This window comes from Syngnathus typhle, linkage group LG11, assembly GCF_033458585.1.
Source record: "Syngnathus typhle isolate RoL2023-S1 ecotype Sweden linkage group LG11, RoL_Styp_1.0, whole genome shotgun sequence".
In the NCBI taxonomy this organism is placed as follows: Eukaryota; Metazoa; Chordata; class Actinopteri; order Syngnathiformes; family Syngnathidae; genus Syngnathus; species Syngnathus typhle.
In genome coordinates, this window is record NC_083748.1 from 7,217,273 (window position 1) to 7,238,994 (window position 21,722).

General features: G+C 46.2%; 2 protein-coding genes across 3 annotated transcripts in view; one reads left to right on the forward strand and one right to left on the reverse strand.

Annotated features, from left to right (window-relative positions):
• Positions 1 to 435: 435 nt before the first annotated feature.
• LOC133162468 (low-density lipoprotein receptor-related protein 1-like) overlaps positions 436 to 21,722 on the reverse strand; it is a 61,130-nt gene continuing 39,843 nt past the window's right edge. The window contains exons 33-89 of one of the 2 annotated variants that reach the window (XM_061291677.1): positions 21,510 to 21,650; positions 21,180 to 21,305; positions 20,956 to 21,087; positions 20,726 to 20,860; positions 20,522 to 20,651; positions 20,307 to 20,433; positions 20,080 to 20,231; positions 19,860 to 19,984; positions 18,861 to 19,235; positions 15,660 to 15,849; positions 15,376 to 15,580; positions 15,036 to 15,228; positions 14,772 to 14,897; positions 14,527 to 14,655; positions 14,322 to 14,441; positions 14,062 to 14,175; positions 13,803 to 13,952; positions 13,478 to 13,600; positions 13,286 to 13,402; positions 12,553 to 12,681; positions 12,345 to 12,467; positions 12,118 to 12,258; positions 11,849 to 12,036; positions 11,585 to 11,768; positions 11,386 to 11,471; positions 11,185 to 11,304; positions 10,886 to 11,073; positions 10,573 to 10,778; positions 10,293 to 10,481; positions 10,077 to 10,225; positions 9,850 to 9,943; positions 9,655 to 9,771; positions 9,462 to 9,581; positions 9,253 to 9,375; positions 8,920 to 9,045; positions 8,732 to 8,848; positions 8,142 to 8,248; positions 7,928 to 8,060; positions 7,702 to 7,824; positions 7,496 to 7,618; positions 7,057 to 7,197; positions 6,841 to 6,978; positions 6,650 to 6,769; positions 6,294 to 6,562; positions 6,039 to 6,220; positions 5,864 to 5,970; positions 5,678 to 5,794; positions 5,412 to 5,588; positions 5,192 to 5,332; positions 4,935 to 5,108; positions 4,493 to 4,654; positions 4,223 to 4,406; positions 3,922 to 4,029; positions 3,734 to 3,807; positions 3,567 to 3,660; positions 2,300 to 2,444; positions 436 to 2,062 (exon numbers count right to left, since the gene is read on the reverse strand). In XM_061291677.1, the coding sequence (XP_061147661.1) occupies positions 1,922 to 2,062; positions 2,300 to 2,444; positions 3,567 to 3,660; positions 3,734 to 3,807; positions 3,922 to 4,029; positions 4,223 to 4,406; positions 4,493 to 4,654; positions 4,935 to 5,108; positions 5,192 to 5,332; positions 5,412 to 5,588; positions 5,678 to 5,794; positions 5,864 to 5,970; positions 6,039 to 6,220; positions 6,294 to 6,562; positions 6,650 to 6,769; positions 6,841 to 6,978; positions 7,057 to 7,197; positions 7,496 to 7,618; positions 7,702 to 7,824; positions 7,928 to 8,060; positions 8,142 to 8,248; positions 8,732 to 8,848; positions 8,920 to 9,045; positions 9,253 to 9,375; positions 9,462 to 9,581; positions 9,655 to 9,771; positions 9,850 to 9,943; positions 10,077 to 10,225; positions 10,293 to 10,481; positions 10,573 to 10,778; positions 10,886 to 11,073; positions 11,185 to 11,304; positions 11,386 to 11,471; positions 11,585 to 11,768; positions 11,849 to 12,036; positions 12,118 to 12,258; positions 12,345 to 12,467; positions 12,553 to 12,681; positions 13,286 to 13,402; positions 13,478 to 13,600; positions 13,803 to 13,952; positions 14,062 to 14,175; positions 14,322 to 14,441; positions 14,527 to 14,655; positions 14,772 to 14,897; positions 15,036 to 15,228; positions 15,376 to 15,580; positions 15,660 to 15,849; positions 18,861 to 19,235; positions 19,860 to 19,984; positions 20,080 to 20,231; positions 20,307 to 20,433; positions 20,522 to 20,651; positions 20,726 to 20,860; positions 20,956 to 21,087; positions 21,180 to 21,305; positions 21,510 to 21,650 (8,270 nt within the window). In that variant the 3' untranslated portion in view covers positions 436 to 1,921. Of the gene's footprint in view, positions 2,063 to 2,299; positions 2,445 to 3,566; positions 3,661 to 3,733; positions 3,808 to 3,921; positions 4,030 to 4,222; positions 4,407 to 4,492; positions 4,655 to 4,934; positions 5,109 to 5,191; positions 5,333 to 5,411; positions 5,589 to 5,677; positions 5,795 to 5,863; positions 5,971 to 6,038; positions 6,221 to 6,293; positions 6,563 to 6,649; positions 6,770 to 6,840; positions 6,979 to 7,056; positions 7,198 to 7,495; positions 7,619 to 7,701; positions 7,825 to 7,927; positions 8,061 to 8,141; positions 8,249 to 8,731; positions 8,849 to 8,919; positions 9,046 to 9,252; positions 9,376 to 9,461; positions 9,582 to 9,654; positions 9,772 to 9,849; positions 9,944 to 10,076; positions 10,226 to 10,292; positions 10,482 to 10,572; positions 10,779 to 10,885; positions 11,074 to 11,184; positions 11,305 to 11,385; positions 11,472 to 11,584; positions 11,769 to 11,848; positions 12,037 to 12,117; positions 12,259 to 12,344; positions 12,468 to 12,552; positions 12,682 to 13,285; positions 13,601 to 13,802; positions 13,953 to 14,061; positions 14,176 to 14,321; positions 14,442 to 14,526; positions 14,656 to 14,771; positions 14,898 to 15,035; positions 15,229 to 15,375; positions 15,581 to 15,659; positions 15,850 to 18,860; positions 19,236 to 19,859; positions 19,985 to 20,079; positions 20,232 to 20,306; positions 20,434 to 20,521; positions 20,652 to 20,725; positions 20,861 to 20,955; positions 21,088 to 21,179; positions 21,306 to 21,509; positions 21,651 to 21,722 lie in introns of both variants that reach the window. The other variant, XM_061291676.1, reaches the window with a different exon arrangement.
• On the forward strand, positions 17,269 to 18,862 carry LOC133162471 (delta-type opioid receptor). The gene is made up of 2 exons (XM_061291680.1): positions 17,269 to 17,504; positions 17,588 to 18,862. Exon 2 carries the CDS (start codon positions 17,648 to 17,650, stop codon positions 18,641 to 18,643), a length of 996 nt encoding a protein of 331 aa, XP_061147664.1. The 5' UTR covers positions 17,269 to 17,504; positions 17,588 to 17,647; the 3' UTR covers positions 18,644 to 18,862.

A 21,722-nucleotide genomic window follows, 5' to 3' on the forward strand; every position in this document is an offset into this window, starting at 1 on the left:
CTCACTCACTCACTCACTCACTCACTCACTCACTCACTCACTCACTCACTCACTCACTCACGCACTCACGCACTCACGCACTCACTCACTCACTCACTCACTCACTCACACACTCACTCACTCACTCACACACTCACACACTCACACACTCACACACTCACACACTCACTCACTCTCACACTCTCACTCACTCACACACTCACACACTCACACACTCACACACTCACACACTCACTCACTCTCACACTCTCACTCACTCTCACACTCTCACTCACACACTCTCACACTCTCACTCACACACTCTCACACACTCACACTCTCACACTCTCACACTCTCACCCACTCACACACTCACACACTCACACACTCACTCACCCACTCACCCACCCAATCCATTCACCCACTCACTCACAAAAACACACACTCACAAAAACCTTTTTGTCTGTACAATTTTCAATTTATTTATAACAATATCTGTTATTTAGTTTGTAAAGTACTCCAGCAAAAATTAAACAATAGTCTCTTTCCAGAAGAAAGTCTGAGCCTCCATGCATTGTGTACTATAAAAGCTAATTGTCATTTAAAAAAAAAAAAAAAAAAACAACGATTCAACAATAATTGGAAAATGAATGAATTTCAGCAAAACTGCTGTTCAGGGGAAACAAAAATGATTGTACTTATCTCTCAATTACAATAGAAAACATATACAGCTGCGTAAAATAACACTTGCTGACAGGTAATGTCAAAATAAAACATTGCGGCATTGTCAATAATTGCCGATATTAAAGATTGGTGTTACATGCACTAAGATTATGGCTGACACATTTCTGACAGAAGCAGCATTTTGAGCGTAAGGACAAGAGTGGTAGCATTAGCAGCGGCGTGACACACCAATTAGATACGGGAGGTTAGACACAGCTCAACAACACAAATACCAAATGACCTTAATGCACTTAAAGACAGTCGTTACAAAACGGTCCACTTAAGGTAAAAATCTACTCATGACTGACATTTTAGAAAAGGTCCATTAGGATCTTGGTTTCATCTGAAAGAACCTCAAGTGAAGCCTATCTCACCTTCAACCCAAGGAAGACCCTGTAAATCACGTGATACCATCTGGCCATGTAGACTGGCTGTGCTTTGGTCCTCCCAGTATTGACCAGCTGATCATGTTTTGCGTCAGCACATTCAAAACATCTGCCTGGAATGTTTTACCTGGGAGCAAAGTTTTCCAACATACGTGTCAAAACAGTCATAAAAAGCCAACGCTGGCTTCACACGTGACCATATAAAGCCTACAAAATACCATTGAATCGGAATTCTGTGCAAGGAAGACGACACAATCGTTACAAGAACATCGGCTGCTGTACACAAACGCGGACATGTTTCTCACAATCTTGCAAAGATCCTCATGAGGCCAGGCAGGCAACAGCCGCACAAATTGGGACAACTTTGAGTTTTGCCTTTCCCTCTCAAAGTCCACACAAACAACAAACAATTGGCACTGGTGAAATGGAAATTGGTTTTATCTTCTTTTTTTTCCTCTCCTGCTCTCTATACAAGTCATAAAAAAATATTGGGACAAAAATTAAAACTGCTCTGATGATAATGACTTCTAATTTTCCATTTCATTTTGCACAGAGGTAGTGGCTATTTAGGTAAAAGGGAAAGGGACATGTGGAAATTAAAAATCTCTCATAGAAAATGTTACTTGTTTTTGACAGGAGGAATCTCAAAAGAACAAAATATAATACTGCAATCACATACAAAAGTAGTCCTTCATTTTTGTACATTTTATACAGTGTTCACACTTTTTTTGTCCTTTTCTCTCCCACTTTTTTTTTTTTTTTGGTCACTTTTTTTTTTCTTCACTAAAAGGCAAGAAGATGCGGTGTATTTGGAATAGCGTGACCTGGCGGGCCTACGCCAGCGGGTCCACGAGGGGCTCCTCCTCTCCGCGAGACAACAGCTCCTTCTTCTCGTCCGTGCTGGCCAGCGAGTTGCGACTGTTTTGGGCGCCCATGTACAGCGTGGCGTACACCGGGTTGGTGAAGTTTGTAGGCTGGTAAAATGACATCACAAATAGAATCGATCGATTGGCGTGTAAATTGGATGAGTGCTGCTTTGTCGGTTTTAGGGCTCAGGTCAAAAAAATTAAAGTGGGTATTGGGCGCCCACAGGCAGAGCTAGGATTATTGAGGAGCTTCATTTAGACAAAAATAGTGCTTTGTCACCATCTCGTGGCATTGACACATTTGAGCAATGACCAACTTCAAATTTGGGAGGGCTCACTGTTTACCTTGTCTGGATCGAGGGTGAAGTCCGCGTCGAGCAGCTCCCCTGCGTCGTCATCAGGCTCGCCCTCGTAGATCTTGTAGGCGGGGTTTCCGATCTCAACGTTCATGGACCCATTGGTCATCCGTTGGTGCTGGAAACCCTTCGCTCTGCACGACACAGAAAGGTCACGAATAAGACCGAGCCGCTTTTAACGGCAGCCGCACACATCCATACAATGAAGAGAGGCGGATCATGGCGTCACGTCCAACCAGACTGAGAAAAAGCCACAGCACAAGCAAAAACACAAACTCAGCATTCTGTCAACTCCAGAACTGATCCAGATCTCATTGCACAAAATGAACCACTGTGAGTCCTCCATCACATTGCTACCATTTAAATCACCACTGGAATGTGGTAGGAATGAGCATCTTCAATTTAAATTAGGATTGTAAATGCATGATTTTGTGTTTATAGAACACCACAATGCATTCAGACATTGATTCAATGAAGTGTTGACTTTCAGCTCTAATTCGAAGAAATTTCCTAAGGAGGTAACTACCAGTTTTCAATTTTTCCCAATTTTCAAGGTTGGAAATGTATTTGAACAACCTTTTAAATATTTTAATGGACAATATATGAGTTTTGTGACATTCTAAAAGCATCTCCAAGACAAAAACATTGAATTAGCTCATTAAATTAGCTCACTTCATTTAAATGTCAGTAAATGATTTTCAAATAATATTCCACTTCCAAAGATATCACTGCGTCCAAATACTTGTGGGGCCCATAAAAATTTATTTTGAAATATTTGCAGTACAGTATAGTATATAAGATTTTGATGCTCATCCATTATGGTCATTTTTCAAATGCTCATCCCTACTTTGCAATACAATGTGACAGCATGAAAGACAATTAGAGGACTACAGTACACAAACAGATCTGTTCATTGCAGATCTGTGCCACAGCTCCTGAAGGAGGGACACTCAAGAGCTAGAATGATGTGACACTAATCACAGGACCAAACACTGCACAGCAACTAAGACTCATGGGTAAGGGGCGAGGTAGAAAGAGTTGAATGAGGGTAATGGAGGCAAAAGCGTAGCCCCTCCCACTCCCCCCACAACTATTACCGCAAACGTTTGGCGCCGGTTTTGCAGGGCCGGCTAGACCTGAGGAGCAGAGGAAATGCCATTACAGTGTAGGAGAGAGAAGTGAAGAAAGAAACTGGGGGGGGGAGAATCCAAGAGAAAAGGCCTCTCTGAAGTGTAAAACGTTTCAGTATGACTCACCCTCTCATCCTTCTCCTGTACCAGAGCAACGCTCCTACAGCCAGCAGAACCAACAGGAGAAGGAGCAGCACAGGGACCACGATGGAGGCTGTGCCTGCACACACAAAATAGATTGAAGTGACATGTCAAGCGTGCTAGCAGGTTCAAGTGCATATGGGTTCACTTACGCCCTCCTGAAGTGGTGGAACCTTCACTACTGGTGACTGACTCACAGCGATGCCCCGCCCATCCAGGAGAACATCTACACGGCCACATAAATGCACGAGATACAGTACATATAGTGCAAGTAGGGGCCGTTATGGTGCTTTTAACATCCAGACTCCATGATGAAACCTGAGACGCAAAATTTACTCACCTGCACTCTGGAAGGCGGGTGAGAGGATTAATGGAGCACTGGCCGTTTGCGCAGTATTCATTTGTATCGCAAGTGTAGCAGCTGGGCTGGATTCTTCCATTTGCACATCTATTGAAGACAGAATGTTGAATTTTTGGTTATTACTATAAATGCATAATGGGCCAGATGAAAGAATAGATGTGCCCACGAGCCATACTTTGACCTACACCTACGTAATGGTACATTATTTCCTATTATGATCTTTTGCATTGGCGGTGAGAGAGTGTGACTATGTCAGCCACTTAGTGTTCGAGCTGTTTACCGGCATGTGAATTCCCCTGTGGATGTAAACCTGTCCTTGGGGATGCACTCTCCGTCGCGACAATAATGACACTTGTCAATCTCACATATGCTGCCAGTGAACTGAGGCAGACAGCGGCACAGTTTGGAGCCACTCGCACTCTGTAGACACGTGCCTCGGTTCAAACAGTGGCCCTCACAGCTTCCTGCACACACAAACACACACAAGCGGGTTACGTGCTGCTTTATAAACAAAATGCGCATGTTGAAGCTATTAGAGAGCACTACTCACGATATTGGCACTGGTCACCCAGGAAGTCATGAGGGCAGCTGCAGGACGGTTGGTTGCCAGCACTGACGGTGCAGTTGCCTCCATTCATGCAGTAATTCTTGCATGTGTGCAGGTTGCAGGTGGGCCCCGTAAACCCTGGCAAGCATCGGCAGGTCGGGGCGCCTGAAAAATATTGAATATTTAAAAAAGAAATATTGAAAAATAAACAAAGAAAAATATTTATAAATCCCCAAAAATCTACACTGTAAGTTCTTTCCAGACGGGTGGTGGAAATCTGGAATCAAATTTCCATAAAAATCAGAAATGATCCAAAATGGAATACTAGCATTTGGGGGTCCAAGCATTTAGGAAGGGGGTCAGTGCCCACATGGCCCCACCTCTAGCTGCACCACTGTGAGTGAACAGGTCATAAGTGATGTTTTGATCAGTTTCTGTTTCCTACCTGTTGGCGAAGGCGCGCATGTTCCTCCGTTCTTGCAGTAGTCTCTGCACTGGTCAATCTCACATCGAGCTCCTCCGTAGTTGGGCTGGCAGCGACATTTAGGTTGCTTGTGAGCGTTCAGGAAACAACTGCCACCATTCAGACACTGGACCAGGCAGGGGCCACTTGGAGGCGCTGCGGGCAATTATCATCACATTATGATCAATGCGCTGGTTCCATTTGAACATTTTGAATGTGTGAGTGTTATGCTCGCTCACAGATAGGAGACAGCGTAGGAGCGGGCTGCTTGACACATGTGCCGTTGTCCAATGTGTGTCCGTTGGGACAGGTACACACTGGGCCACTTGGACTCAGAAGGCATAGCCATTCACATTTCTTTCTGTCGCAGGGATTGTTCACTAGAAAATACAAATGGCTCACAATAACACCACACTTTCTTCTTCTCTTCTTACTGCTGTCGCTTCACGCTAAACTCACTCTCTGGTTGTTTGTTGCGGTGGTACAAAACCAAATCAGTGGCGTGGTTCATTCTCGTCGTCAGGTTCTCCACGTCACCTTTGCCGAATTTATTGACTCGGAAGACGTGGTTGTGGATGTAGGTGATGCCGTAGATGTAGTCTTCGAAAATATCAAGACTGAAGGGTTGATGGAGCTCTGAGGAAAGAAGTGCAGTATGATGATATAAGCACAGCTGAAGGACAATACACAGTTTTTTCTTTACAAAGTAAAACGTGCCACTCAACTATTCTTGATGTTCACAGCCACGACTGCATCGCTTCCATTCAGCCTCACGCTGCCGATCAACGATAGTTTAGCATCGGCCCAGTACAGGCGCTGGTTGAAGTAGTCCACGGCAAGGCCTGTGCAAAAACAGAGCAAAGTTACTAAAGATGCTTTTCAATGGTTAGACGCCTTGGTGGATGTTCTACCGGTTGGCCACTGAATGTTTTCTTCCACTAGTGTCTCTCTCATGGTTCCATCCATGGCAGCTGTCTCAATCTTGGGGTGGTTCCCCCAGTCTGCCCAGTACATTTTCCTAGAGAATGATGTCATTTAGATTTAACACCCTTCCAATACAAATCAACTTTCCCTTTCCCAGCTTACCCTCTCGGAGGGTCGACCACGATGGCGTAAGGCTCGTCAATCATGCCTGAGATGAGAGTTTTGCGGTGGTGCCCTCCGCTAAGCTGAGCCACCTCAATGACGTCTCTACCAGAGTCGGTCCAATACAGGTTCCCCGCCACCCAGTCCACAGCAATGCCTCGGGGCATCTTCAGATCGGGGATCTAAACACAGAGAGCACCAAAGTCCACTTAAGCAACAACAACAAAAGTGAATTTGTTGACTGTGTGTCTTCACCTCCACATTGGTGACCCGTGATTCCGTTTGGCGTCGGTTCCGGTTGTTGTTAGGTGACGGCGAGGAAGAAGAAGGCAATTCATATGAAGATATGCGCCCCGTGTGCCAGTTGGTCCAGTAAATGCGATTTGTCTTGATGTGCACATCCATGGCATCGATGCGCACGTTGGCGTCGCCCTGGAAGATTTGCTCATAGCGCCAGTTTGGCATGGAGGGGTCCAGGCCGCGGATCTCGTTGTCATCGGCGATGTACAGCACCTGTCTCTGAGCTAAGAATGAAATGAACGGATAAGATTGTGGGAATGTGAAACTGCAATGCTACACGATTCAGCTCAAATGCTAAATTTGGTACTCACTGTCAGCCTTGCAAGTATCATTGATTCTGGTAAAGTACTTGTGGCAGCTGCACTTGTACGAGCCCTTTGTGTTGTTGCAAATGTGGGAACACACTCCAAACTCCCTGCACTCGTTCTTATCTGGGAGTCACAGAAGAAGAAAAAGAAGTTGATGTATCATCACATGGGAGGAGAGCAGAGCAAGAACGTACCTTCACATCTATTACGGCCATAGGACTGGAAGCCCGGTTTGCAAGAGCAAAAAGAACTTGTCCCGTTGACCACGCAGTGCGCTTCATCGCCGTCGCCGCACACCGTTCTGTTGTTGCGGCAGTCGTTCAACACCGTGTCTACAAGACAATATTCGCAGGGTTAGAATTGAACGGAGAAGCAGGCAGAGCGCCATCGCCACTCTAACATGATCTTACCTTTCTTATTGCAGTTGATTTCATCGGAGCCGTAATCCTCACAATCGTTAAAGAAGTTGCAGCGCAGGACAGAGCTGATGCAGCGGCCATTGGAACACTGGAACTCGTCTTTTTGGCAGACTGGTGTGGATGGATGATGTTCTGGAGTAGCACAGTTGATGAGAGGTGCATCATAAATAATGACAAAAAAAAGACAGAGAAGGTTCCCAATTTAATCTACACTTGTCGAAAATTAAGCTAGCAGCCTTCACAAATATATATATATATTATATATATATTAATATTTGATTGTCTTTCGTTTCAGTAATTTTCACTGGTAAGTCCAGAGCTTAAAGCATGCACACTGTGCCTCTTACTTGGAGAACTCTGAGAGTGAGACCGTAATATCTGGCGCCAAGAAATGCAGACATAATCAACCCGACAATAAATAACAACTCACGACAGTTGAGTTCATCGCTGTTGTCCCCGCAATTGTTGATCCCGTCGCAGTGTTTGGATATTGGCAGACACACACGGTCATTATGACAGCGGAACTGTCTCGTGGGCGGACACTGGAATTTAACTTGGAGAGAAAAAAAGAGCAGCTCTAAGCAGGAGGCCGTCTGCAAGCAGTCCACAGGGAAGCTGTCGATGCGATCCTCTTACCACATTCCTCTGGCTTCTCGTCAGAATTGTCTCCGCAGTCATCCTCGCCGTCACACTTCCAGCCCAGTGGTTTACACAAAGTGTTGTTGCACTGAAACTCGTCCAGGGGGCAGTGTCTTCCCGCTGAAATACATCATGTACTATCTCTTCAACTAACCCATGGTATCATTATTATCTGCTCTTTTGCTCATAAGATTGAAAAAAAAAAATAGAAAGTGTTTCTCACCGCCAGTGTCACATTTTTCCTCATCGCTACCATCCATACAGTCGGGGTCGGCGTCACAGCGCCAGCGGATGGGGATGCAGTGGCCGTTTTTGCATTGAAACTGATCGCTGTCACACTTCACATCACAGCCATTCTGGAGCAAAAAAAAAAAATCCCTTTCCATTGGTGTTGCTAATTTTCAAGCGTTAAAACACAAGGGGCTGCCAAGTGCTACCTCGTCCGAACCGTCGGCGCAATCGTGGTCACCGTCACACTTCCAGCGCCCGGCAATGCAGCGGCCATTCGTGCAGGCAAATTCGCTCTCTGAACATTGGCGAGGAACTGGAGGAAGAGAGTTCTCAGTTTAGAGGCAGAGCAATGCATGACAGATGTGGAAAAAAATGGAGGCGGAGGAGGAGGAGGACGGAAAAAAAGGAGGAAGCACTGCAACAAATAATACAGCTTGCTGTCTGCTGAGCATCAAGCTGATATAATAAAGTTGTTTCAGGAATGACTCATGGGGAATAAAGGTGGGAATGGGACAGCATACTGCATACTATGCAACATGACGGAAGATTTTTGGGGGTTTGTCAAAGGGATCTGAAAAGGGTAAAAAAGGACAAGGACCAAGTAACTGAGGTTCTTAAAATGAAACGATGACAACACCTACCTCTGGCTCACAGCAACAGGCCAGTGTGAAATACAAGATAGATATGAGATGAGATGAGATGCGCAAAAAGACCCATTCAAATGGAATCTCCTGGTCAAGTCTCGGATTGTGGATGTTTTTGTATTCGATGAGCGACGTGCAGAATGGGAACCTACCACACTTGTCTTCATCAGAGTTATCGCCGCAGTCATTGTCGTAGTCGCATTGCCAGCGTCCGGGCACGCAGCGGTTGTTTTTACAGCGGAACTGATAAGGCTCGCACGTCCGCTCATCTGAGCAAAAAAAATATATATATTTTTAGCATTTACCATATTCTATGAATTTGTGAAAACAGTTGACTTACCGCACTCCTCTTTGGGTTCATCCGAAGCATCGCCACAGTCATCCTCGCCATCGCACTTCCAGCGTGCTGGGATGCAGCGGCCCGAGTCCTTACACCGGAACTCATCCACGCCGCATGTCATTTGAGCTGCAGCACAGATGACACCGTGAGGAACAGGTAGATACATTTCACATATGCTAGATTAGTCATACAAAACAAGAGTGCATGTTTTCAAACATTCATACATTATAGACGAATCAGATCATTTTCTACTGCAACTGTAATCAAATCAGTTTCCTACAGATGTATTTGTTTTGCAAAGATATCCAAACTATATATTCAAATGGGTCTTACTGCAGTTGGCAGGCTCATCAGAACCATCCACGCAGTCGTTGTCCCGGTCACACACCCACACCCGTGGAATACAGCGCTTGGTGACGGCACACTGGAACTGGTTGGGGGCGCATGTCACCTCCGCTATAAAAAAAAAAAGAGCATTAGTCCTTCTGACTGATAATATATTTACATCTATGTACAGTGAGTACTGTTCTGGTAAAACTTACGACAATCTTTCTCATCCTCTCCCTCTCCGCAGTTGTCCTGTCCATTGCAACGGAAGATGCCGGGAATGCAGCGACTGGGGTGGGTGCATTTAAACTGACTTGGCAGGCACACATGGATGTCTGCAAGGCAGGTAAATAATCACTTGGGAGATTTGGAGTGAGAAAAATAACTGCTTAGTGTGTGGAAACATACCACAATTGGCTTCATCTGAATTGTCTTGGCAGTCATTGTCCCCGTCGCAGATGTAGGCGGGATTTGTGCAAATTCCTGTACCGCATTGGAACTGGCCTGGTCTGCACTTAAACTCAGCTAAAGTGACAAAGAATCATATTATTCCGGACGATAATGTATGACGGAAAGCACGGCGAAGAAGCATTAGCCACTTACGGCAGTCTTCGGGCTCATCCGAGCGGTCCCCACAGTCATCTTCTGTGTCACACTTCCACCAGAATGGAATACACTTGTCGTTTTTGCAAACAAACTGAAAAATCAGAAAACGGAATCATTTTGTAAATCGACATCATTTTTATTAACTAACCAAATGTACCCATTTCATTCACATGGAAAGTTTCCAAATAACGCAACCCTCTGACACAGTTTTAAAAAAAGCGTACCTGACTGGCGGTGCAGTTGGACAAACACTGTTTGCCATCTGCTGCTAGATAAAAGTTAGTGGGGCAGGCGCATTTGTAGCCCCCTCCCGGTGAGAGTAGACACAGATTACTGCAGCCACCATTTTCCGTCTGGCAGGGATGTTCCGCCACTGCACAACAAAGGTGAAAGAAAATTAGACACCCCACGGCAAATAGTGAAAGATGACTCGGGCATACCCTCCGGCTGGCGGTACGGATGGTAAATATGGACGTCCATTGGTCTGTGTAAGGTGCTAATCAGCAAGGTCTTGTTGATTCCCATAGTCTTATGAGCTCTGTTGATGGACTTGGTCTCCCAGTCTGTCCAGTAGATGTACTCCTCAAATAGCGTCATGGCAAAGATGTGGGGGATATCCTGGGTCAGAACTACACGTGGAAGGAAACACAAATATTTCATTAAATTAAAATACTCAACAAACTACGCAACCGCACACCCGCGTAACCACATGTGCGTTACCCGTGTGTCTGTTGGTTCCGTCCAAGCTGGCGAAGGCGATGTAGTCCTCGCGGGCGTCGGCCCAGTAGATGCGATCGTTGACAAAGTCCAGAGTAAGACCATTGGGCCAGGTGATCTTATCCTCCACAATGACTGTCCTGTTAGTGCCGTCCATGCCGATCCTTCCAATATGAGGGGTGTCACCCCAATCGGACCAGTACAAGTACCTGTCAAAAAAGACAGCGGCCATCAGAGCAAGAGAGAAAATTAAATAAACAAGAGCACCCAGTCTGCACCAAAAAAAAACAAATCTTCATGATATAAATGCACTTACCCATAGCGTACGTCCACAGCCACAGCCCTTGGTTCTCTCAAGCCATTGTTGACCAGAACTGTCCGGTAGGCCCCATTCAGCTTTGACACTTCAATTGTGTCCCGCCCCTTATCACACCAGTACAGATTTCCTCCTACCCAGTCCACTGCAAGACCGTCCGGGTTGCTGAGTGATGTGCGATGGAGAACCTGTCAATAAAAAAAAAAAGGCAACTTTGAAAACACCTTACAATTTTTTTTTTCATAGACAGTGGGTTTCTGCTGCACAACTTAACAAATAAGTGTAAAAAAAAAAAAGACCTGAACATCACTGCCATTGATATACATCCGACGGATCATGCTGCCCTGCGTGGTCACATCGGTCCAATAAATCATCTGTTGCCGATAGTCAAAGTCCAAAGCCACAGCATTGTTCAACCCCTGTCAAGACACAGATATTAGTCAGGACCGAGACACGGACAATAGTCCTCGCAGAAGCTTCATGAAATCTGCAGAGCTCACCTGTTTGAGGAGCGTGTAATTGGAGCCATCCAAGTTGAGTTTACGTAGGTAGTAGCGGTTGGCAAAGATGAGGAAGGGCTCCTCATCTGTGTAAAAAAGGGCAACTATTTAGAATCGTTCAAAGGATGGGAGACACTTTGCATGTCATGAATTGTCATTCTGTGATGATGAGTGAATGAACAGATGCGCCGTCACTTACCAGATGTGGATTTGCATATGGTGGGGTTTTCTGGACTAAGCTGGAAACCCTCAACACACATGCAGTGGAAGCTGCCATGTGTGTTGATGCAGCGCTGCGTGCAGGGGTAGGTGCTTGTACACTCGTCCACGTCCACGCACGTCTTGCCGTCATCTTTCAGCCGGAATCCAGGGTGACATCTACACTGTGAGGTGACGGAGCGAGCGGCACGTAAAACCCCCGGTCTACATTGCATCACGAGTCACTCTCGTGACATTGGCTTACCTTGAAGCCTATTTTCAGATCCTCGCAAAGCTGAGAGCAGCCGCTCAGTTTGGTGTTCAGGCACTCGTTGATAAAGCAGTTGAGCTCATCCGAGCCATCGCCGCAGTCGTCTTTGTGATCGCAGAGTAACGTCTCGTTGATACATTTCCCGTTGTTGCAGGCGTACGCCGTGTCGTTGCATTTTTTCTCTGAAGAATCATCATTGTTGAACGCCACGACACAAATAAGACAATACACCGTGTTGATGTAAATACGATGAAAATAATAACCTGGGCCCGTGCAGCGTGGATTCTTGGGGGTTTCGTCCGAGTGGTCGTGGCAGTCAAAGTCCCCATCGCACTCCCATGAGCTTTGAATGAGGCAGCGTCCATTGGCGCAGCGGAACTCATTGGGTCCACACGTTGGGTATTCTGTAGCATGCGATTGAAAGGGGAATTGAGGTGTAGGTATCACCAACTTGGTTTGTAAAAAAAAAAAAAAAAAAAGGTTCGCTTACCGCATTCCTGCGACTCATCCGAGGCGTCGCTGCAGTCATTGTCGTGGTCGCAAACAAAGTGCTTCGGGATGCACTGGAGGTTTTGGCACATGAACTCGTTGTTGCTGCATGTGTTGTTGAAGACTGGGCCATAAACAAACATAAAATATATCATATCAGTGAACGAATGACTTTGATTATATCCAAGCCTTGCCTACTGTGTACTCACCACAGCCAGCTTTGACGCTCTCATCAGCCCCATCGGGACAGTCTTTGTCTCCGTCACATTTCCAGCGCTGAGGGATACACATGTGGGAGCCGGGACACTGGAAAGCTTCGGGACTGCACGTTTTGGTCTCTGTCAAAAAGAAGAAGAATAAACCATCAGAACCTAGGGTCACTGTTTCCGATTGCACTGTTTTCATGGTGGCCATGTTGGCAGTGGCGATGTTCCCATAAAAATGCATGGGCATACGTGGCGTACATTTTAGTAGGGGCAAGTGAACTTAGCATCGCAGGTCTAAGGAGCAAGTCATGAACATGTTGAGCTGTGCAATTATATGTTGCTAAAACCTCACTCAACTTTCAAAAAGGAATCAGTAGTCCAAGGGAGCTCTCGTTTACAATGCTTGACCTACAACCACGAGGAACTGCTGCCTTTTTTTTTTTGCCTCTAATATGTTTCCAGGCGGCATCGGAGAATACCTCCCGGAGGAAATACTGTATGACGAGAGCTGGCACTAAAGTAAGGTGAGAGAGAGGACTGAATGGGAGAAAGGAGATTTGTGTTTCCACAGTCTTCCATTAATCATTCAGTTGACAAGATGAACTATGGGCAGTTACCGCTTGTGGAATAGCAAGCGGCAAACATAGTAAGTACTGTGCCGATTTGTTCTGAAGACACAAAAGAGGCACTGCAGGAGTGACTCTGTAATTTCTGCTGAAAATGGAATTTTACTCACTGCATTTACTGTCCTCATCACTGCCATCGCCACAGTCATCCGCTCCGTCACACACCCATGAGTTAGTAATGCAGCGGTGGTTGGCGCACTCAAACTGGGAGGCCGAGCAGAATTTACCTGAATATTGTAGATGGAGCGGGTTAACAGCGTGACGTCGCCCAGCGTCGTTCGGCTCAGAGTATGCAGACTTACCACAGTGAGCCTCGTCGGCGCCGTTCTCGCAATCGTTCTCTTTGTCGCACGTCCAGCTCATGGGGATGCACCTTCCACTGGGACAGGCGAAGAAAGTCGTCGGGCACTTGGTTTTTCCACTGCCTAGAAAAGCACAGACATAGCCAATTTAATTATAGCCGCTTATCATAAACAACAGGAGTAATATCATTCCAAGAACAATAATTCTCGTTTGCCATTCGGAACAATCCAACAGTGGACGTTATGTTTTTGTTGTTAAATGGAAAACGAGCATTCATAGATCACTGCCTTCAGATTTGGTGAAAATCAATGTGCACTGCAGGACCTGGGCAATTTCTTTCATCAGAGAGGTCTCCGCAGTCGTTAGCCCCGTCACACTGCCACGCCGGGTCATAGCAGAGGGTGGTGAACTCGCACTTCTGAAATGTCACTCCCTTCACTCCCAAGCGGAAATAACTGGAACAGTCTGTGGCAGCTTTAAAAAAGAGCGAGAAGCGCACAAATGACTTTACAGCTCGGTCTGGGGTCGCCGCCCTTTTTTGTTCCACTTCGTTTCCGCAACAGGCTTTTTAATTTGGACTTACTGCAGTTCATCTCGTCACTGGCGTCTTCACAGTCCACTTTTTGGTCACACTTGCTGGAGTTTGTGATGCAACTTCCATCTCTGCACTGAAACTGTTCAGCTGAGCACAGTGTGGCTGACAAGCAGAAAGATGGAAGATCAGATTGTGATCATCAATAACATCCTGAGTGAACCTAAGCTAATAGAAAATACCATCTCCCCATTAGAAGTAATTTGCTTTGTGAATCAACATTCAGCATAAAATGGTATTGACTGACTTACTGTTGCAGAAAAGCTCATCAGAATTGTCCCCACAGTCGTCCTGTCCGTTACACCAGGAGTGATGCCCGACGCAGCGGCCATTCACGCAACGCCTGAAGCCCTTCTTGCATGAACGGTTGGCTGGAACAAAATTTGGTATGGTATAGCGCGCAAAAATAGAATTGATATATTGGAGCTTTACCGCCTCATTAAACCAGAGTCTTACCACAGTAAGACTGCTTCTCATCCGATTTGTCCTTGCAGTGGGCCATGCCGTCGCAAGTCAGCGTGTAGTTTACACAATCTCCGTTACCGCACTCAAACTCGTCGATGGGATTGCAGGTCGCGTTCAGAGCTACAGTGGGAGGATAAAACCATCATTCATAATTTGAAAAACGATTGAATTAATCAGGGGAAATTCAATTCCTTTAGTCCAAAATGATATTGTCATTCAATATAGCACTGCATTACCTATGCAAGTGTTGTCTTCCAAAAGCTTCCTGTCACCGCGACAACTGCAGTTGACCCTCCCTTCCGAAGTCAGCAGACACAGGTCCTGACATCCTCCATTGTTACCACGGCACAGAGAGAACTCACCTGTGCACAGGGGAACATTTTATGTCAACCGCGACACGAGGGCCCGTCAGTACCTTTGGTTGGATTCAGATCGCTGCAGCAGACTGAGAGCTTTTGAAGAAAAGAAGAACTCCCACAAAGGCAGCGGAAAATACTCACAGCTGTTTGTGTCGTTGGCCACGGCGGCGATTCCCATCGGCTGCTGAGGTATATCGGCACGCAGAACCTTCATGTCTCCTCCGGTGTATTTGTCGGCCCGGAGCACAGCCCTCCTCACCCAGTCCGTCCAGAAGATGTAGTCTCCGTATACGGCCAGGCCGAACGGATGCACAGGTTCATTCTTCAGTACCACCTACAGGGGGAAGCACAAGCACACTTATGGATTGCCGCAGGAAATTCCAATCTGGGAGAGGACAAACAAACCCACGGATCATAATATGCAATCAGACTGCAGTATAAATATTGCGTTGTGTTTGAGCAATGCGTGGGTGTCTCTCACATAGCGTCTGCTGCCGTCGTACTCGCAGCGCTCAATCTTATCCAGGGTGGCGTCGGAGAAGTAAAGCTTTTCAGCGCGGTGGTCGATGGCCAAGCCGTTGGGGGTTCGGATGTCCGTGCCGATGATCACGATCACGTTGGACCCAATCAGTGTGGCGCGCATGATACTGGGGGACTGCTCGTTCCAGTTGGTCCAGAACATCAGGCTGTGGTGGTGGGATAATTTTGGAACGTTAACAAGGTGGTAAGGAGTGAAACATTTTGTGAGAAGTATAAGATGACGACCTTTGGCACTCGTCAAGTACAAAGGCTCTGGGGTGGTCGTCTCCTGACATGGAGACCACGGTGTGCCGATCAACAGCACCCCAACGGCTCTGATCCACAGTGTGGCGGGTGATGGTTGAAGTGGTGTAGCTGGTCCAGTACAGCATATCCCAGCCCCTGTGGTATGCCAGACCCTCCACTGAGCCCACACCTACAAAAACACACCAAACGTGGAGAGAGCAAGTTGAGCAAAAGGACAAATAAGCACAGGGGCGTTTGTGTTACAGCCAACGACACCACCTGATACAGCAGATGGCGTTTTGGTGGAAAAACATTACAAAATATACATGTCGTAATCAACATTTAAGCAACATTTAGATCATAAACCTGTTTTTGAGTGGCATTACCCAAACTATTATTATTATCATTAACTCTCCTTGTGCTTTAAATGCTTTGTGAATAAAACTCTTGTGAGAAAAACACCACACAAGGCATTCAACAGCTAGTAGACGCTTGTTAGAAACTGCCAACCATTATTATCTGTTCAGTTTAGAACATTGCTAATTAGAAAAAAGTTTTTTTTTTTTTATCTATTTATAAACACAACAACAAATGAGGGATAAAATGAAGCGGAAAAAGAGGAAGCATGTGAAACGGGCAACAGAGTGGAAGAGTCAGAGGCTATTAAAGGGCTAAAATGCAGAAACGCAATGTCCTCTTTGTGAATGTCATTTACAAAGAAAAAAAAAAAAAAATCACTCATTAATCACAGCAGTTAACAGACATCACGTTGCTAATCGTCCCAAAGAGTGAAGGTGCTTCGATTAAATCTGCTGTTGCCTTTTAACAGCTGTGGACCGATGGCGAGCTTCGCCACCAGGCGAGACACTTGACACAAAAACTCAATATGTGCCGTGCAATTCCCTGAACATGAGTCAACATTTGTCTCTGCACAAGCCACTAGAGAGCCAAGTGAAGGATTTTCCACCCACTTAGAGGAGATCAATCCTCCCTGCTGTTTTGCCTCCTAAATTTTTTGCTGGCCACTTAAGTTGATCTCTGCATTGACCCACACAAACACATAGCACAGTTTTAAGTAAAGGTGACAAAACTCTTATGAACTATTCTTTCTTGCGCTCACAATGTTAGTCGAAGCAAACGAGATCGCAGGTCACTGATTGTCAATTATTAGCCAGGTATCTGATAGCAAACAATAACTTATGATTTCTCAATATAGTTGACATATACAAGCACACACTACAACAAAACAGCTAGAATTGAAAAGTAACGAATCTGCTGATGATGCAGTAGAATTTCACTCTACCGTTTACAATTATAATCAGTCAGACTGACTCAGATTTACGCATAGATGAGTTTCAAGTCAATCTGCTGATTTATATGATCTTGTCTAATTTTCATCAATAGGTGTGCAAAAACCTCAAAACCATTGCATCCTTTGAGAAATTCAACAGACCCTGGGAAAAACTATGTTCGGCCTCCGAGGGACCGCCCGCAGCAAGCGGGTTAGCCAATGGCCATGCTGCCCTGTGACAATCAGTCCAGAGTTCACCGGCCGATGGCTCGCCTTTATCTTGCCTCGCTGTAAAGCTATGCAACATTTCTTTTCCTCCCCAAGAGAAGTGAAGGCTTGATATGGCTTGCTGCGAACCGGTCTGGCAAAGATGTCATGTGGAGCGACTTGGAGGTGATGAGAAACAAAACAAACTGCCATATTGAAAAAGTTACCGGGATTCCTGAAGGATTGATTTTGTTCATTCAGAAGCGACAAGCATAAATTGAATTCCTTGGATGTGTGGATTCATTTTAACAACATAACAGGCTCCCTGTGGTGTTTTGAAGAAAAAGGTTGGAAATTGTTATTTTTTGTCACGCTTAAAGTGCCATTTATTCCCAATGTGAGCAATTCTTTCCACTTGTCTTATCTGCAGTTTTACGAGCACTTTGAGCATGACTGCGGTGACAAGCGTGACTCAAGTGAAGATATAAAAATGCTGCTGTGGAACTCTGCTGCAGTCGAGGATCTGCACGGGAACAGCAGTGACAATGGGGTCGGAAATGTGGAACGGGTCCTCGTCCCTATTTTTGATGCCGTGATCTTGGTTTTGGGTGTCGGGGGCCACACAACGGTGATGGTGATCCTATGCAGGAGGAACAGGGGGAGGCCGGCTCGGTCAGGAACAGGTACGGACATCCTCCTGCTGGCCCTGAGTTTTGCGGATCTTCTTCTGCTCTCCACGCTTCCCTTCCACACGGCCGCCATCGCCTTGCAACGATGGCCTTTCGGGGAATTCCTGTGTCGTCTGGCGGGATTTTTGGGATCGGCCTGCACCTCGGCCAGCGCTTTTACGTTGTCCAACCTGGCGGTGTCGCGCTACATGACGGTGGTGCACCCCACCAGAACTTACCGCTTCCTATCTCCACGCCACGTCGCCATGACGGCCGCACTTCTTTGGGTCCCGGCTTGCGCTCTGGCGGCACCCCAGCTGGTGTTTCGTTTTGTAGGAAGCTCTCCAGATAACCCGGACGCCCTTGCTTGCTTTGCTTTCCTCTACCACCAGGATCAGCTCATTTATGGATTGGTCCACTTTTTGGTGGCCTTCTTGTTCCCCCTGGTCACCATCGCCATCGCTTACGGTAATATCTACCTGTTCCTGTGGAGGACTCGGAACGCCGTTCAGGCTCCTCAAGTCGAACGTTACCAGAGCAAGGTCACCCAAACGTCAGCAATACTGGTGCTGGCGTTTACTCTGTGCTGGCTGCCTTCTTACGGCTTAACACTGGCCTTGCTATCTGACAAAAGCTCAGGGGCCACCGGCTCGTCGCCACGTTACGGCCCGTTCAGCGTGTTCGCACGACTCATGGCCATCGCGTCGACGGTGTTGAACCCCATCCTCTATGTGCTCATCTCCCAAAAGTTTCGACAGGATCTGCTGAGGCTGTTCAAGAGGGAAAGGAAGCGAGCCAATGGGGGTGGGGCCATCTGATTGACAGTAATTACTCAGCGGCTACGCAAACACGGGGCTGAGTCACACCACTTGTAATTACAATTAATCATTTGAAAGACTGCTAGGAAAGAACGGGCACTCCAGAGGATTACTCAAGTTGGGAGGAATCTCACTGCTTGGTTGAAATCATGCATAGAAATCAGTGACGACACCCCCCAAAGGAATGTTGAGATCACCAAGAAGCAGGAATACTCACTCTCGACAACAGTCTTGCGGTCTGATCCATCATCGCTGATCTGCTGGATGTTGCCAAAGTGGATGTCGCTGAAGAAGACCCGATTGGCTCCCTTCCCTCCTCCCCCTCTGTAATCGAAGGTCAACGCTATGACGTTCTTCATGTGCTCGGGGTCTTCAAACGGTTTGATGGGCGCGTTCAGGTTGTTTTCATCCGAGAGGTGGACGCTCTTTAGTATGGTGCGCTCCGAATAGAGCAGGTAGCCGTCGTAGTCGCGGCAGGTGCATCCGTCTTCGGCCAGCATGCCGTGAGCGCAGGCGCATGTGCGCTGGCCGTTGCCGCTGTACAGACAAAGCTGCTGGCATCCGCCGTTTTTGACTTTGCACACGTTTGTTCCTGCACGGACATACAGAATATGGTCAGAAACATTCTTTTGGAATTGCCAGCATTTTGAAAATGAGACATTTGACTACACTCCTGGTACCTTCATTTGGATCAGTCTTATAAGTGCCGATATAAGTTTAGCATTAATTCTGTAAACATAATGCTCAGTTTCCATTTAATCTGTCAAAATGGTAATCATTCACCAATATGTTGATAATAATGTAAAACAGATGAAATAATTTTTTTACCCATCTCCTGTGACTAAAAAGAAAATCTGTAAGTAGTATTATATTTGTTCAGGCATAATTTGGTTCTATGACAAGTACAAATGTACCTCAAATTGTGGCTGCAGACTACGTGCACACATATTCGGGTGCATCTCCATAAATCAGAACATTGTAGACAGGTTCATTCATCTGTGCTCAATTCCAAATGTGAACCGTATATTACAGTCACTGATTAAACACATGAGGAAATATTTTATGCATGCTGTTGCGTTTTATTGCGATCATTTCGTGATTAAATCCTGAGTGTATTGACTCAATATGTAATTTCAATTTTTTCAAACTACTAATATAATTCAAGTTGTCCATCATCTAATTGATGTACTATTTGACGGTTTAAAGACTTGCTCACCTTGCTGCCTGGCCCTGTTGAAGACCTTAATATCTTTGAGCTGCACCCCGATCCCGGTCCTCAGAGACACAGAGTCTGTGGCATTGTCTTTACTGCCTCTCTTTATGGAGCCGTTGGCGTGAGTTCTGCTCGAAAACAGAGCAAGAAACAAAAGGACGGTGGCTCTTCATAATCCATAACTAAAGGGGAAGGAGAAAATAAAAAACAGTGTCTCTCTCACCGGTCACTCCAGTAGATGTAGCTCTCAAAGACGGACACAGAGAACATGTCCATGTTGTTATTAGCCAGCACCACTTCCCTGTTCTCTCCATTCTCCAGATTGATGCGCTCGATTTTGTCTGTCCTGGCGTCACACCAGTACAGCATACTCTCCTGTGGGCCCGCAGTCATTTTATCCAAAACAAAAAGGAGTAATGAACTATGCAAGCAAGTAGTTTGTTGGCCTACCTCATAGTCAATGGAGATTCCATTGGGCCAGCTAATGCTGACATTTACCAACACAGCTCTTTGCGTGCCGTCCAGTCGGGAACGTTCGATACGAGGGTACTGGCCCCACTCTGTCCAGAACAAGTAGCTGCACACACACAAGCACACAGATGACTCGCCTTGGAATCGATCATGAGCCGAATCACAGCGCTGATTGAAGATAGCCGCCGTCTTACCCTTTCTCAGGGTGAACGGTGATAGCACGGGGCTTATCTAAGCCTTGCGAGATCACCACGTAGCGGAAGGAGCCGTTCAGACGGGCCACCTCGATCACGTCGAAGCCTTGGTCTGTCCAGTAGATGTTTCCTGGAAGAAGAGGGGGGGAAAATATTTAATTTCTATGTGTGTGTATTGATGACCATCTTGGTGGTTTTTCTCACCTGCTATCCAGTCAACAGCTATCCCCTCCACTCTGCCGATGCCATTAGTGACCACATCTTCTCTCCATGTTTGGTCCCGCTTGGCCCTGCTAATTGTGCTCAGGCCCATGTCCACCCAGTAGATGGTGTCATTATCTGAAAAACAAAAATAGACATTGATTCAACCGAACAGGATTTCTGTCCACCGTGCTTTTTAAAGAGGGTGGCTATTTTCTTAGTGAGAGGATTACCAGCATGGAAATCAATGCCCACGGCCAGGGAAGTTCCTGACACTGGCACCAGTGCGTCGGACTTGTCCGCCGGGTCCAAAGGAATACCACGGATACCCTCGTGGACAGAATATAGGAGGAAAGAGCCAACACCTACAGCAAACACACGCTTGTTCTTTAACAAGTGCTTGATCCCATTAACACGCTCTTTAAAAATGCGTAATAGGGAATGTAACATGGCGCACCCTCGCAAGACTGCTGGCCTCGACGCAGGCTGTATCCTGCAGTGCACATGCAGGCTCTGGTGGTCGGGGAGGTGGGGAGACACAGCTGGGAGCAGTCACCATTGTTATTGCTGCAAAGATTGGTGCCTAGGAACAAAAAAAACCACAAGTGCCAACAAATAAGATCATAGAAAAGTCCAAATCTAAACAGATGTGCATTTACTGAGATAAACCAGCAGGATATTCGCGAGAGGAACCGACCATAAGTGGGTAACATTATTTCAACACATGGAATGACGTTTAAAGAACTGACTTTAAAATTAGATTAAAAAAAAGGGAAGGGCTACGCACCTTTCTGTACAGTTTCATTGTATATCTTCATGTGCATCATTGGGGAGGTGCTGTTCCTCAGGACTTTCCAATTGCCGCCGTCCTTCTTGTCACACGTTCCTATCTGGTCAGTTCCTTGGTCGGCCCACCATAATTTATCGCCTGCAAGACGAAACAGATTCAGAAACAATTAGAAACGCCCTCAACAGATGAATTGCCATTTCAGAACGATAC

Bases quoted from the DNA above. Each gene is read 5' to 3' on its own strand.
- LOC133162471 (XM_061291680.1), top strand. From the start codon at position 17,648: ATGCTGCTGTGGAACTCTGCTGCAGTCGAGGATCTGCACGGGAACAGC.